General features: G+C 26.5%; 1 protein-coding gene across 4 annotated transcripts in view; it reads left to right on the top strand.

The window, feature by feature from the left end:
* The window catches only part of tmod (tropomodulin), a 301,961-nt gene extending 290,750 nt beyond the window's left edge, over positions 1-11,211 (top strand). For 3 of the 4 annotated variants that reach the window (XM_065515195.1, XM_065515196.1, XM_065515197.1), the window contains exon 6: positions 1,988-2,071. In XM_065515195.1, coding sequence (XP_065371267.1) covers positions 1,988-2,064 — 77 coding nt within the window. In that variant the 3' untranslated portion in view covers positions 2,065-2,071. Of the gene's footprint in view, positions 1-1,987; positions 2,072-6,606; positions 6,959-9,898 lie in introns of those variants that run through there. The other variant, XR_010576844.1, reaches the window with a different exon arrangement.
* The last annotated feature ends 5,547 nt before the right edge of the window (positions 11,212-16,758 follow it).

Genomic DNA, 16,758 nt, shown 5'->3' with positions numbered 1-16,758 from the left:
AGTTGAAATCATGTGTAATTCAAGCCTAGAAGCAATTGATTTACAGTTGTATTACACTTAATTTGAATAGCATTCTCCAGTAAAAAGGAAACACAGGGTCTAATTTTATAAAACGAAACGACAAACTTTAAAATAAAATTCGATGGAAAATATTCAAGTTTCAAACCACTTTCCGAGAATTCTTCATACAAATTGATTAATGATTAATTTTTTCAAATATTTTTCAAGTTTAAAGCATAATTACATTTGCATTCTAATTCAAATTCGAACAAAAAGTTCAAGTGCTTGAAGTTTTGGGGCTTTGGTGCTTATTGTGTTAACTTTAGATTACATATATTGATTTTTAAATTAACCAATCGGATTATTAATTGGAATTTGATATTCAAATAAAAATTAACTATTTTAATCTCAATGAAGTTAACAATTTCTCTTCACTGCACTTAACATGCTGTTATTATCAGCGAAGTCATCAACTGATACCAATTTTAGTCACCACCTGGACGAATGAGTTAAAACTCTACTTAAGCTACATTTCCGCATACACCGTAATAGGCACCGAAAACGAAATTCCATACATTTGCACCGAAAAAAGTTCGTTTCAGAAATCGGCAACGAAAATTTGGAACGAAATGGCACCGATCAGTAACAAAAAACCTGTCATTTGGGGCCGGAACGAAAACAACTTCAAGTAGGTTGTTATCGGTGCTGTAGGAACGAAATTATTTTAATTATTTTTTTATTTCAAATTTAAAAAGAAATTTTCTTTATTGGAAGAGGAAAAAATAATAGATTTTGTGAAAAATAATGAAATTCTATTTAATGTGCGACATACAAAATTAAAAAATAATTTCGTTTCTGTTTTATGCCGCAACGCACCCAACTGAAACGAAAACAATTCAGAAAACGTTTTTCAGTTTCAGTTTTCGTTATCGGCGCCGATTACGGTGTATGCGGAAACCCAGCTTTAGGCATCGTAGTCGATAGTGAACCACCCGAAAATGTTGACCCCTAAGTTGTCAATTACGTTGCTCCAGTGTGAAAAAATGGAAATAAATCTGTAAATTCTAATATTTTCATATACCCGAGGGATATTTTTTCAATTCCCCCACTGTGCTTCGTTGAGTAATAACCAGTGGAGAAATATTCAACGCTGTCCAAATGCAGCCTTATGGAGCGTCACATACTGTTTTCAACACCGTTTTCATGAGGAAACAATAATGGTCAACGAACACAACGTTACATTGATGCAACCGTTCATCTGGAGATGTCATCGGAGAAGACATCCAAACTTCAATATCTTACAATAAAATCAGCAAATGAGAAAATTCTGAACAAATTTATGTTATGTCCTTTGATTCAGTTCACCAATCAAAATCAATATTTTAGTTTGAAACAAACATCGATCGAAAATCGTTCATTATCTCAATAGGGCCATTCTAATGTGCATTTAAATTATTTTATTCGTAAATACATAAACATAAAATTATTAATATTAGTATTTCTTGTTAAAAATATTTAAAAGAAATACCGAAAGTGTTTTAAGATTTTGCTTAAATTTTTTTACTCCCCCACAGTATTTAAAAAAAAACTTTATTTGTTTTCAATTCATACTTTCGAAACCTTTTACTTTTTGTCCTACTTATACTTATTTGTTATTCAGCCTTTGAAGCACTTTGACTTTTAAGGCACCTTCTATTCCCATGATTTTATTTCGTATTTTCAAAAACCTACCAAAAATTTGTTCTTATTTGTTTTATATGGTTTTAGAAGCCGTCTGTTTACCTGTACCATTATTGTTGTTTTTGTTCCCGTACCACCAAATATTTCTCTTACTCTATTCTATCCTGATTCATATAATACTTGTTCTGTTATTTTTTTTTTAGTTTAAACCATTTTTACAAATTATTTGTTTCATTATTATTTTATGTTATTATAAATGTTTTATGTTTATTTCTCTCTTTCTCTCTCATTTATTTCTTGTTTACAGTAAGAAAAGATCTTGAGTTACGTCTGCAGTTCAGATTTTTCAATAATCTTCACAGAAATCCAACAAGAGTTCAGTAAACATTTTTAATAAAGTTTTTGAAAAACGAAAAATAAAATATATTTAATCAAACAAAAAAATAAACAAAAAAAATTATTTAAAAAAACTAAAAAAAAAAACAAACACACTCAAATGTCGCATATTTAATTAAACTAAACATAAAAAGAGAGAATTTAAAACCAAAACAAAAAAAAAACTAAAAATTAAAAGAAATGTGTATAAATTTTAAGAAAAACCTAAAAAACGGAAACTGAAGTTAAACTAAACAAAAAGCGGCAACTGATGATGAACTAGAAATACAGTAATAGAAATTTAAATAGCCACCACCTCGTCGTCGTCGTCAACAGCAGCGTGTAAAAAGAGTTTTTTAAAAAAAAGATGTAGAAAAAGGCTTTTTGTTTAAATCTTCAAAAAATTATTTTTGTAATTATAAGTTAAAAAAAAACAATCAGGTTTTATATATTTAAAAAAAGAAACGATAAAAAAATCAACGCTTTATTTCTAACTATAATTTTATATAAATTTTAATATAAAGAAAAGCACTCATCACTAATATTTTGTTGAAAGAAAAACAATTAAAGTTTAACTATAATCATCATCATCAACGTACTCCGTATCAAAACTACGTATCTCATCATTTAATTTATACTCTACTCATATTCAAAACTAAAAAAAGAGAAAAATTATGAAAAAGAAAATTAAAAAAAAAAATAAACACACCCGCACACATAAGAAAACATTAGAAGTCTTAAGGATTGTTTAACTCTTCTCACAACAAGCAGTAAACGAATTGCGATTATTAAAACAAGATTTTGTAAAAATTTATTACAAAATTAAAAATTTTGTTTTATAGAAGTAACAAAGAAAAAACAAGGTATCTATTTATAATCCTGGCAAAAGGATTCTTTCTAAGAAACCACTAAAACTTGTTTTGTTATGACATTTGCGTTTGATTTGATATTCACACATTGTTTATCTATATTTTGTATGTTACTCTCTCTCTCTGTCTCTCTTTTTATCTTAAGCTACTAATTCTCTCTTAAGCTACTAGGAGTTTCTTACAAATTTGATTTTCTTGACTGTTACGAAATTTTATCAAAAAGCTTACTATTATTATAGTTGTAATTTTGGTTACATAATAGCCCAAGGCTTTTAAATAATATCAATACTATATTATATCTTAAAATGAACTCTGGAATTTTGAACTGACTGCATTGATTAATCAGTACCTATATTTATTTAGCCAGCCATGCCAAAAATATTTACTGCTGCCTGCTTTGAAAAAAAAAACTGTAGTAGCTAACTTCTTTTCATTGTTAGTTAGCTAGTGTTTTTTTTAATTTTTCAGGGGGATTATTTTGTAATTCGTTTTTAGAAAAGATTTTCATTCGAATCGAATTATAAAATAACCTCACTGAATCCTGCAAAATTTAACCACGAATTTTATGTTTTTTTATTTTCATTACATTCATTGGAAATTATCATTTTTGTCTATTTCTTTTATATGATGCATGTTTTTTATGTTATTTTTTGTTTCAATTGAAATTTATGTTTATGCATGTTTCTTGTTCATTTTGTTTTTAACATTTACACGAATTTACACAATATATATTTAAGCATTATAACAAATATAAAGATAGTAAAGAAATCTGTGTTTAAAATAATCATAGGCTTACAGTTGAATTTTATTATCGAGTGCTATTACTTATATTTTGACATCATTATTTCAAAGATAGACGTTCTTGCTGATAAAGATGCTCAGGACCACTTGTCGTATCATACTCCTAGTAAAAATCTGGGGCCGAATTGCCACATTCGATATCGAGTAAATTCGATCGTAATTTTCTGATTTGAGATTACGGCATTCGATATCGAGCATGAAATTTAGTACATTTTGTTATAATTACGATATCCAAATCATTTTTCGATACGATACGAGTGCGATAAATCGGTCCCTGAAATATATTTACAGATACTTGGAAAATTCTTCTCAGTCGACAAATGGAATTTAATGGTGATCATTTCCGTAATAAACAGTAGTCATGTGATCAATTTAATTTTTTTTTTTTTTGTAATAAATCGGTATCCTGTGCCATGGGATTTCGGTGTTCGGAATAAACCTCTTAAAAAGTTGTTATCAATTGATTCAAATAATTTTTAAAAAATCGTTCCCAAATTCTCAAAATTATTTTTTAAAATGGCCATAGATTGGAAAAGTTGTTCGATTTGAAAGCAACATATAATGGTCAATATGGAATGAATGAATTAAATTTAAGCTTAATTCACTAAAATCTTAATTGAGAATTAAACCATTCAGTAATTCATTCCATAAAACCATTGCCAACATAACAAATTATTTAGCTAAAAGCAAAGGCAATAGAATTCATTCAATATTGAATTAATTCATAACATTTGTAAATAAGCCTTTCTGCAATAAATATTAATAAAAAATTCTCAAAGGAATGAATTTAATACTTTTAAAGTACTAAGGAATTAAGCCTAGGAATTAATTCGTACTAAATTCTTCAATGGATTGGTTAAGAGAACAAATTCGTTTTGAATTGATTGGAAACAGCTAAACACTTATCATTCCATAACACAACAAAGCGAATTTTCAAATGAGGACTCAAATAGAAGACTTTTTCACTCAAAACATCAAATTGAAGGGTGAAGTTTTGATTTGTTGATCATTGACTTCTTATTATTCCTAACGTCTGAAATATTAGTTTAATTCGTTTTGGAGTTGTTTTGGTTGGATGAGGAAAAATTGATTCAAATGCCAGCAAAATATTGTTCTTGCCCAAGTATATCTTTCGACATAGATTAACAATTAATGTGAGGATCGATATCTGAGCCTGAAATCAGGCAACATAATGTGTTGCCGAACAAATAGTTCCTGTTGGCTTGTCACTTGCCTAGTCTGATGCATGATCCTCTTCTATGATACATCCGACGATATCGCATCGACATCCTGGACATCAATCCATCCGAATACGACCGAAAGTTTTTAACGACTGTTTAGCAAGCGTTATAAAAAATGACTATCTTCGAAGCCATTAATGGCAATACATTTTGTGCGATAGTGGGAAAAAATCTGTTCATTTGATTTGTGTTAAGTCGACCTGCTAGAAACTAGAAATGTCTATTTTCCTGTTTGAAATAAACATTATTCTGTTTTTATCACGCACAGAAAATAGTTTTGATTGTGATAAACGACTTTATTGACAATTAAATTATTCACAATTATGACAAAAATTGGTTTTTGATGATCTCTCCACAATTTGCCTTTACAATACTTCAATGATACAAATAAAATACGTACAAAAACTAGTTTTGACTGAATAAAATTGACTATGTTTTGTTTTAAACACAGATTTTTAATGCTTACAATAGAAGAGTATTTCAAAAATATCGAATTTTTTTAACAAAATACATATAATTTTTTTTTTAAATACTCTCTGCTTACAATCTTAATTTATTTTATCAAAATCATCACCCAACAATTCCCATATATTTCAAATTATTTGTCTTTTGTCTTCTTTTCTCAACAACTCAACTTTAGAAATTAAACTGCGATTTACATTTTTAAGTAAATTTTAAAGAATAATTAAAAAAAAAAACATAAAAACTACGATTTTATTAAGCAAAGCAAAATAACAACAACTACATATTTATAAAGTGTAAAAATTAATAAAAAAAAAAATAAAGATCATCTCATAATTATGTTTGTTTTTAAACTACAATAAATCACAACTCAACTTATCATGAAATGCTGAAAACTGAAAAAAAAACTACGTGGATAAACAATTTTTGAAACCGGATTAAATGAACTCAACATAAACTGAACAAAGTTTGTAAATTTCTACAGAAATATTGTGTTTAAATGTTGTTGAAAATAAATTAACAAATAAAAAGCCTTGTTAAACTTAAAAACTTAAGCTCAAATTCTAAAGAAAGTTCGGCCCTTAGAAATGTTTTTTAATAAGCTTTTTTTTAAATGCAATAAAAACACTAACCTTTGTAAATGATTTAAAATATTTTTAAATGAATTTACATATTCTTATTTACAGCCTATATATACTGCGATTTATTTATATACTATAATATAAAATGGAATGTTTATCCCTTATTTGTTTGTTGAATATTGAATTGAACTGCTCTACTAAAACCAAAAATTGTTTCCTCTACCATAAATTCTTTGTCAAAAGGTTTCATAATGATGCAAATCTTCAGCCAGCACTTAATTAATTTATAAGGTCTTAATTCTTATTTTAATTTTATATAAATTGGATTAAGATTTTATATAATAATTAATAAACCAACGAGAAAATGTTTTTTTTTTTTTTAAAAAAAAAACATTTTTTTGAGGTGTCTGCATTTTTAAAATTTTTTATTTGAATGTTGTATTTTTTACCCCTTATTATTAACCCTTAAAAATTTTCAATTATTTGTTTGAAAAAAAACTTGTTATTGTTTAATGTTATTTCCTTAATTGTAAAATTTTGACTAATTTGTGTTGTTTTTCTTTTTTCTCTCCTCACGTTTTTTGTGTCTATTTCCAGTACGTGTTCAACGCCTGAATCAACGTAAATAAACGTGTGATTATTGTCTTGAAAATGTCTTAAATTAAATGCATCCAACCAATCCAGCAAACCAACACAACCATTTACAATTAAAATAATAAATCCAGATGTTTGTTTAAATATCACCTTTAAAATCCATGTTTTTAACAAAACAATAATAAATACATTATTAAAAATAAATAAAAAAATAATAAACATATAAATGCTTCATCAACAACTACAACAACTACACTCAAGTAACAAGTTAAATAATGAATGTGGCCATAATGGAATAAACAATTTGAAATTTAGTACCAAGAAAAGTCCCTCTATTACGATTTTTGTAAAATCTGTACGTATAAAAACAAGTTTTATTTTTTAATATAATTATACTTTAAGTTTGTATGTATTTTATTTTGTATATTATTTTTTATATTAATGTAATTTGTAATTTATTTGTTTAAATGTTTAGTGTTAAACTATTTTATTTAGTCTTTACTATGATGTGTAAGTTTAAAGGTTTTTGGAGTAGTATTTTATTACAAACATTTAATACATGTTAACGATTTTCATAAGTCATAAATCATTAACAGAAAGTAAAACTGCAAAATTTATATGTTTGTTCTATTCAAAATACATATGTAAATGCAAACTCCATATAAATCTATATAATAGTAATAGGGTTCCTAAACGGGAATTATTTCCGAGATCTTTTGTCGGGAAATTTCTAAAAGTTACATTATTATTTCTGAACAGATCTAAAACAGATTCTCTGTGATTTGTTGCCAATTGAGTTATTCGGTTTATCTATAGACTTTTTGATACTAGTAACAGAAAATCAGTTGACATAAAATAGTTATTATTTGAATTAAATTCTGCCGGGTGTCTAAATAACACTGTTCTAAACCAAAAATATGCAGGGGTTCAAATCTGTGTAACCACAAAGTTATTTTTGCTTCTAAAATGTCGAATTATGTTCCAACGAATCGTCTTATGCGGCAAGTTTTGCTTTACTTCTTTAATTAGAAAAAGTGCCGCGTGTTCCATCGGTTTCAACGTGCCAGAAAAATCGCTCAGGCCAGAAAAAAAGTTTAAAGACCAAGAATTAGAGGTATTACATTAATTGCAAAATCATTGGGTGCTACTCAATCAGCAATTTCAAAACGTTTGCGAGCAGCAGGATTCATCCAAAAGCAGGGAAATTCGGTACCATACGAATTGAAACCGAGAGACAGAATATGCGCCAGACATGAAACCGTAATATGTTTTAGATTTCATACAGAAGACACTTTTTGAAAATCGGTTTCGAAATGGCTATCTTACGGTCGTTTTAGTTAAAAAAAACGCACTATTTTGAAAAATTTAAATTTTCTTCACACTCTTAACTTAATCGTGAGATAGTAACATATTTTGTTTTTATTTTTGTAAAAAAAGAATACTAAAATAGCTTTCCAAAACACTTAAGTAAATAAAAATCATTTGCAAAATGAATAAGTTATGCTAATTTTCGGTTTTTTGTTGGAGAGCATTCTGATTTAACTCAGCCATTTTCCAATCGATTTTCAAAACTTTTTTTCTGTTTAAAATGTAAAACTCATACCATTCAAACAAGAGAATTAGTTAAAATTAAATTAAAATTAGTTTCAAAAGAACACATTTATGATGTTTTGAAATTGTTACTTTAAGAATACCGTAATTTCTCTTAAACGAAGTGATCGAGAAAAACTAATAGTTTTTCCGTACTCAATAGAGTATGGAACAGAATTGTTAAATGAGATCCCCTGCATATTTCTTTTGTTCACTTTTCTATCAATGTTTAATTAACTTTTTCTGTTTTAATAAATAAAATTGTCTTTCTAAGGAAAACAATTTAATGAACTCAACCCAGGAAAAACAGTAAAAGTTCCACAACTAGTTCTAGAGCGCATGAATGCAGACTGTACTCGTTCTAGTTTGTCGTTGGGACCACCGTTAGAATGTTTAGTGCTGGACCTAGCACTTTTTAAACTCATTTGTTTGTTAATTTATTAAGAGACCGGTCCAAAAATAGAAAAATATGTTTAAATAAGTTCCACAGTTCAATACCAGCGTATTTTTACAAGTTGTACATATTTTTAAAAGCCTATTCCTCCTCTACGATTTGTTCATACATAATTTTACAATCGGACCAGAAGTTAAGATTTAGATTTACCATCCTCTGTGCAGAGATGTTGGTAAATCTTATCACAGTACAATTTGTACAAAAAAAGTATTTAGAAATGATTGATATTCGAGCACAATCATTATAATTTTCTATACATTTTATTCGATATCGAATAAGAGAATCTCAAAAATAAATAAAAATTGCACGTTTGAATAAGTATTCGATCGTTTTCGACTGCGGTAATTAGTCCCCAAGAATATTTTCCGGCAACAGAAGTTAAGCTTCGTCTAATAAAGATTTATCATAGACGAGATCTATGTACGAAAAACACGATTCAGTGAACTTTGAATGTAAACACTTTATTAATTTTTCGCCGTACAATATACCAGTATATGCACTATTTAACCGACCCTTGCCACGCCCACTAATTAATATATGCCGGTTTCAAATGATACCTTTCTATTTACAATACAAGTGGGCGTGGCAAGTTTTAATTTTTTAAATACCATATACTATTCCATTCTTTTCCTGTGAACAAAATTTAATTTTGATGTATTTATTACTTACCGAGTTATTACTGAAATTATAATAAGACTTATTGTCAACTTAAGGTTTTTATTTTGTAAAAAAAGATCATGTAATAGGTTTATTACTTATTGTCAGGTCTAAGTAAGGCAGATTCGATAAATAAATAAACGTTATAAAAAAATGTAATAGGTGATCAGAATTGTGTAGTTGTTGAATTTTCTATAATGATTTTATATTTTATGTGATAACTCAGATACCAAATAGATAATGAAGGAAATATTTCGCCATATGATAGAGTACAAACAAACAAATTGAGGCATTTATTCCGTAGCAGTTTTGCCATCACTAGTTTTAAGGATGCTATTAAGATTTTGAATTAGTTTGATAATATACTTATTTCTATTAATTATTTGAATTTTTTACTCATAGCTTATATTTTTCTATAACTACATATTTAATTTAAAATTATGTCAATGAAAGAAAAATTTGTTTTTAAATTTTTTTATTACTTTAATTATTTTGTTTTCTTCCTATTTGTATTGTAGAACACACTTAAAAGTAAAACATATTCTAAACATAAACTAAAACCTAATTTTTCTCTGTTACTTTTTTTTTATTTAGCTGGACGTCAGCGACGCATGGGACACTTTGGTAGAAATTTTACAGTCGGTCTTTGGCAATAAATGCTAAAAGTATAACATCAAAATATAATACAAATTATTACAAATTTTATTTAAAAATTATTTCAATGTAAACTGTTTTATGTATTTTTTATATATTTTATTTCTAAAATGAAATGTTTGTTGTAATTTTCGAAATCTATACTAAAATCTATAACAATTATTCATGATTGGTGTTATTAAAACAAAATATTTAAAAAAGGTTAATAATTCCTAAATTATTAACAGTTTTTTTTAAATTTTTAACAGCAAAATTACTAAATAAATTGTTATTATTATTAATTCATTTTACTAAAATTACAAATCACTTTCTATGGCAATGAGAAATTTTAAACACATCGTTAAACAAATCGTTAAATAATTTATTGTTAAAACATTTCATTCTCTAATCATTTATTATATGCTGCAGAAGTACTGTAAAAACTAAATTTGCAATATTAATTTCCAAACTAAAAATATTCTTAACTTGTTCAACAAAAAATGTGTATGTTGTAAAAAATTTTATTAGAAACATTAAATTAAATTAAAATATTAAAATTTTTTCTTTAAATTTATTATACCTAAAAATTTAGATAAAAAGACATTTATTATATTAAAAAGTAAATATAAATTCTTAAATACCTTTTCCTTAATTGTTGTAAAGCTTCGAAATTGATGAAATGTTTCACTTGAAAATGTATGCTTACTGAAGACGTTATAATCCCAAGCAGGCTTAAAAACAAAACCAGATTATATTAAATTAAATATAAATGCTCTCACACGTACACATTTAATACAATTTTTATAAATGGAAATTCACGTAGTTTAAAATATTAAAAACAAAACAAACAAACACAATATTAAATTTAAAACTCTTTAATTTTATGCATTATTTGTAATATGTTTTTCTCTTTTTTTTTAATTTAAGTTGATTAATTTTATTTTGTATTTTGAAACTTTTACCAGATGATTATACATTATTTAGTTCATTTAATTTTCTTTATATTTTTTTTTGGTATTTTTTAAAAATACTTCTTGCTTTTATAATTTTTTTTGACTTTAGATTTTTTTTTATTTAAAAAAAGAAAATTATTAAAAATTATCATAAACTTATTTTTAATAAAACAAAATAAAATTGTATAATTTAAACAACACAAAAATATATAAAATATTACACTTTATATATATTAAAAATATAATAAAATTGCTTATAAATTATGTAAAATGTAAACAAATAAAAAATACAAAAAATTAAAAAAAAAAATAAAATAATAAGACACTTGTTTTTATTTATATTCTTCATTCGATATATTTTTGTCTAGCTACGAAACTACAGGAGATAATAAAATGTGTTAAAACCTTGTAGAATAGAGTTTAACAGTACTCCGGCACGGTATCTGTGAAATATTTTCCAGTTTTCGAATGATTTCCATATTTTTCATTCTTCATTTCATTTCTTTCATTCTCTATTTGCATGTACAATTTCAAATAGATATTTATTATACATACAGAGATATACCTTAAATGGTAGACATTTTATTATGATTTTTCTTATAACTCAAAAACGAATGGAGATACTGATCTCGTTTTTTCGCCTTATAATAGACCAGAATGTGGAATATCTTACCTACCCTTTCAATGCCTACTGTGTAATACTTGCCTTTTTTCAAATGACTGCTTGCTATTTACAATCCAAGAGGGCGTGACAGGTTTTCAATTTTTAAATACGATTGACCATTTCATTTTCTAGCTGTGTGCTAAATTTAATTTTCATATACTTATTACTTACCGAGTTATTACTGAAATAATAATGCTTGCCAACTTAAGTTTTCAATATTTTTTTTTTTTATTTTGCTAAAAAAAATGTCCATGTAATAGGTGATCAGAATTATGTAGCTGGTAAATGTTCAATAATTATTTAATATTTTATCTGATAACTCAGAAACCAAATAAGATAATGAAGAAAATGTTTCGCCATATGATAGAGTACAATTTGGGCTAGTCCACAAATATATTTTGAACAAAGCCTTGCCACGCCCACTATGAAATATTTGGTGTTTTTATAAACGGTTCCTTATATTTTTATTAAAGTTAATTTGTCACGTTTAAGTTTAGTGTAATATGATAGACCATTTCATTATCCATGCATGCACAATTTCAAATCGCTATCTCTTACACCTACAGAGGTATAGCACAAATTATAGAAACGTTGACAACTAGAAAGTGGGAGGTATTTTCAATAACAGTTTTTCTATATTATGGTAAAACTCAAAAACTTAAAGAGATGATCACGATATAACTGAGCACTATCTAAAAATAAACTTTTAACCGCCTCTTGCCACGCCCAATATTTGTAAAGAATTATTTATATTCTTAACTAGCTGACATGACAGACGTTGTCCTGTCCATGTGTTCGATTTGTGAATTTGTGAGAAGAGGTTTGAAAAGCGTAAAAATAGTTAAAAAGAAGAAAAAAAACGTATTATTGAATGATAATTTTTAATCATATAGGACATAGAAAAAAATATACATAGAAGCGCTACTGAGAGACAAATAACCTAAGTTTGTTGTCAAAAACCTAAGTCTTGCAACAACAGAATACATGTAAATCAATGTACATATTTTCAGTTTTTATATAAAAAATCGAATTTTGGTCTGAAAAATGAATGATCACAGATCGAGCTCCTTTTCTTGATTAAACGCATATTAGCCAAGTTATTAGAGAATTTAGATATTTTGAGTTTTTGTATAAAAAATCGATTTTTGGTTAGAAATATGAGTGATCACAGATCGAGCTCCTTTTATTGATTAATCACTTATTAGCCAAGTTATTAGCGAATTTAGATATTTTGAGTTTTTATATAAAAAATCGATTTTTGGTCAGAAATATGAGTGATCACAGATCAAGCTCCTTTTCTTGATTCAGCGCTTATTGGCCAAGTTATTAGCGAATTTAGATATTATGAGTTTTTATATAAAAAATCGATTTTTGGTCAGAAATATGAGTGATCACAGATCTAGCTCCTATTCTTGATTAATCGCTTATTGGCCAAGTTATTAGCGAATTTAGATATTTTGAGTTTTTATTTAAAAAATCCATTTTTGTTAAGAAATATGAGTGATCACAGATCGAGCTCCTTTTCTTGATTCAACGCCAAGTTATAGCGAATTTAGATATTGTGAGTTTTTATATAAAAAAATCGAATTTTGGTCAGAAATATGAGTGATTACAGAACGAGCTCTTTTTCTTGATTAAACGCTTATTGGCCAAGTTATTAGCGAATTTATATATTTTGAGTTTTTATATAAAAAAATCGATTTTTGGTCAGAAATATGAGTGATCACAGATCGAGCTCCTTGGCCAAGATATTAGCGAATTTAGATATTATGAGTTTTTATATAAAAAATCTACCTTTTCTTTATTAGACGCTTATTGGCCAAGTTATTAGAGAATTTAGATATTATGAGTTTTTATATAAAAACTCTCCTTTTCTTGATTAAACGCTTATTGGCTGAGTTATTATCGATTTATGCTATTGTGAGTTTTTATATAGGTATCGAATTTTGGTCTGAAATATATAGATAATCGAAAAAAAAAATTGGCGTGGTCAATTTTTCTTTCAGTAAAAACTTAAATTAAACAAAAAATTTGCCAAATCGATGTAGCCGTTTTCCGATTTTAGATAAATCGAAAAAAGTGGGCGTAGTCAATTTTTCATTCCGTAAAAACCTAAGTTGGGTTATGATCAATGTTTAAAAAAAAATTTGTCTAAATCGGTCCGGCCGGTCTCTACTGATGAATTACCAACGAACGACATTTGATTTTTATTTATATAGATAAAAAAAAATATTTTTATTTTTTCATAAAAATTTAGGGTCTAATGCAGTAACACGAAAGGAAAACAATTTTAAAATTGTATGAAAAACACTCCAAAATTATTTGAGAACTGAGTGATTTTCATACAAAAATTTTAAAATCGTTTTCCTTTCGTGTTTCTGAATTAGGCCCTTATATTTATGTATGTTTCGGAAAACGACAATTCAAAAAAAAAACGTAAGCCACATAGCATAAAGAGTACTTTGAAAAAACTATTTTTTTTGTATAAATTATAATTCTAGTTTCAATGTAATTCAGATTGGAAAATTTTATTCTAATATCTCAAGTAGTTTTCATTTTATACCGTTTTTTGCTTCTCCTATAAACTTATGAAAAGTGATATTATGTTATTATGAATTTTAGATGACGATATGCAAATTTGGGAAACATGTTGTGTATAATACAATGGACGAAGAGACGCATCCAAGGCCACATTTTGACATCTAGAAATTCATAATGTTCTAACTTAAGTAATAATATGCACTGAACTAATTACTAGTAATTTTATTGTGCATTCTTTTTTTTGCGTCATAGCCAAGTGAGTTTATAATAAAATGTGTATGTAAATATTTCATATTTTTGAAAACTACCTCATTATCACATTGTAATTTTTATTTTAGATAATGACAAATAAATGTCAATTTCACCATAATTCATTCAAGTTTTTTTTTTTCTAAAAATATGACAATCATTTTGATAATAATTCATATGTACATGTGTATATGTATTAATAAATCCTGTACATATTGATTGATAAGATTAAAAATACATATGTACGCATATATGGTACAAAAATATTCCTCAATAAAATGGAAAAGTTCGATTTTCAAATAATTTAGCATCTTTTTATTAAAATTCGCATCTTGACTTAAAGTGTTCGAAGATATGTATTAAATAGTCAACAGCATGGGTGACAAAAAGATAAATTAAGTAAATATTTTCTGTCAACAAGATGTCACACACACACAATTGTTATACATAATCTCTATATAAATATAAATAATACTGAAATATAAATAAATAACAATTTGTTTTTTTAGTTATTAATGATATTCATAATATAATAATAAGTTCATTTTCGTATAATATAATTTGTATGAATTACATTTTTTTTTATAATTTACCTTAGACTTTTGAAAACTTGATGTATTTAATGAAATGAATACCAATAATGGAATATACATACGTACGTACGTATTTAGATTCTTATTAGAATTATAACAAATGTTAAGAAATTTAAAGCAAATCGGAATTCATGCTGTACTGTGAACAAGACGAAAATAAGACACATTGAAAATTAATTAAATAAATAAAAGTATGGAACTAAAAAGGCGTCAAGTATTGGTTGATCATTTTTTTCTAGCGCCAGCTCTATTAACTTGAAATTACGCATAAACGTGGAGCATAAAAGGGGTTGATGGGTCTTTAGATTTACTAGCTGTAATTTAAAATCGGGTTTTGTTTAAAACTGCTAAGTAGTTTTCTCATTGTTATACTGTGGTAATAAAATTGTGTATAACTACTAGGGTATTCAATTAATCGGGTTTCTAGTTTAATCGGTTAATCGAGCAAATAATTAATCGGGGTTTAGATTTAATCGGTTAATTTTAAATTATTAGATTAACCGAATAATTCCTATTTAAATGTTAAACTGAAAATAAAACCAGGAATTTTGTGTACTTATTTAAGTACATATGTACTTTAATTGAGGAGCCGCAGAACAAAAGGTACTTTTTCGCATCTTTTCAAAAATTGTTTTTTTGGTATTTTTATAATAATTGGGTTGAAATCTTCTAGAAACAAAACGTAGTATAAAACGAAAATCAGCATTAAAAACATTCATTTAAAATATTATCGTTAAGAAAACGCATAAAAAACATACTTTTTAATTTAGTTTTTAACAAAACGTACTTTTCTCTATATTTTGAACGAAAGGTTCTTTTTCCGATATTAAAAACATAAACAAAACACAAAACATAACAATTCAACCAAAAAATAAATTCTTTTCTTTAGTTTTAATTAAACTTGACTTGGAAAAAACTCTCTCTCTGATTGTAGATGTTGGAGAAATCTAAAGTAAAGCGAAGTAAATAATATCCAATATCTCAGATATTTTTTTAGTTTTTTCTAAACATGGATTTTTTAGATTTTTAATCTTTTAATAATTTCGATAAGTTCTGATAAAATACTCGTTTCAGTAATATCTCCAGTTTGGTCTATTATCATGTACACTGAGGGAAAAACGACGTTGCAAAATCGATAACGGTTGGTGTCATTTTGACACCATACGGTGTCACTTTTTTTTCGACACCGTACGTTTACAAATTGTAAACAAACGGGTACGAATCGACAACGCAATGTTGTTAAATTATTCGCAACGCATTTCAACGTGAGTTGCTTTTTATAAGTGTGTTTTAATTTTATTTACATTAAAAATATTTTAATAAATTATTAGTTTTTCTCGAAAATCGCTAAATTTAATTCGCAGGTACGGAAAAACTATAGGAGGTATTGACATAATTTTTTCACATTTTTATTCCCTATTATGTTGACAATAAATCCCCAAGTGATGATCAACAAATTCTGAAATTTGTTTAACAAAATTTTTAAAAATTTTAAATTGGAGTTTTGAAACTGCCGTTAAAAAAAATAATTTTTTTTGGTCATACCTGCGAATAGGTTAAGGGTATCCTACGAAGACGAAAACTTATATACAAATAAATATGGATATATTTTAAGTAAAAATAAGCTCTTATTCAAATATTTCTCAAAATATGTTAATTTTGTTCGTACGTTTCTTGTTCTAGTGGCCTGAGACACGTTAATGGCCTCGCGATTTTTTAATAACTTTAACATTTTTTAATCAATTTTTGTGTTTTATGTCTTATTAGAACGACAATTACGTACACTTATCGATTCTTTTAAATTAAATTGCAAAAGTAATT

Source organism: Calliphora vicina, chromosome 1, assembly GCF_958450345.1.
Source record: "Calliphora vicina chromosome 1, idCalVici1.1, whole genome shotgun sequence".
Lineage (NCBI taxonomy): Eukaryota > Metazoa > Arthropoda > Insecta > Diptera > Calliphoridae > Calliphora > Calliphora vicina.
The sequence above is the reverse complement of the archived record's forward strand: the minus strand, read 5'-3'. Positions and strand labels throughout refer to the sequence as shown.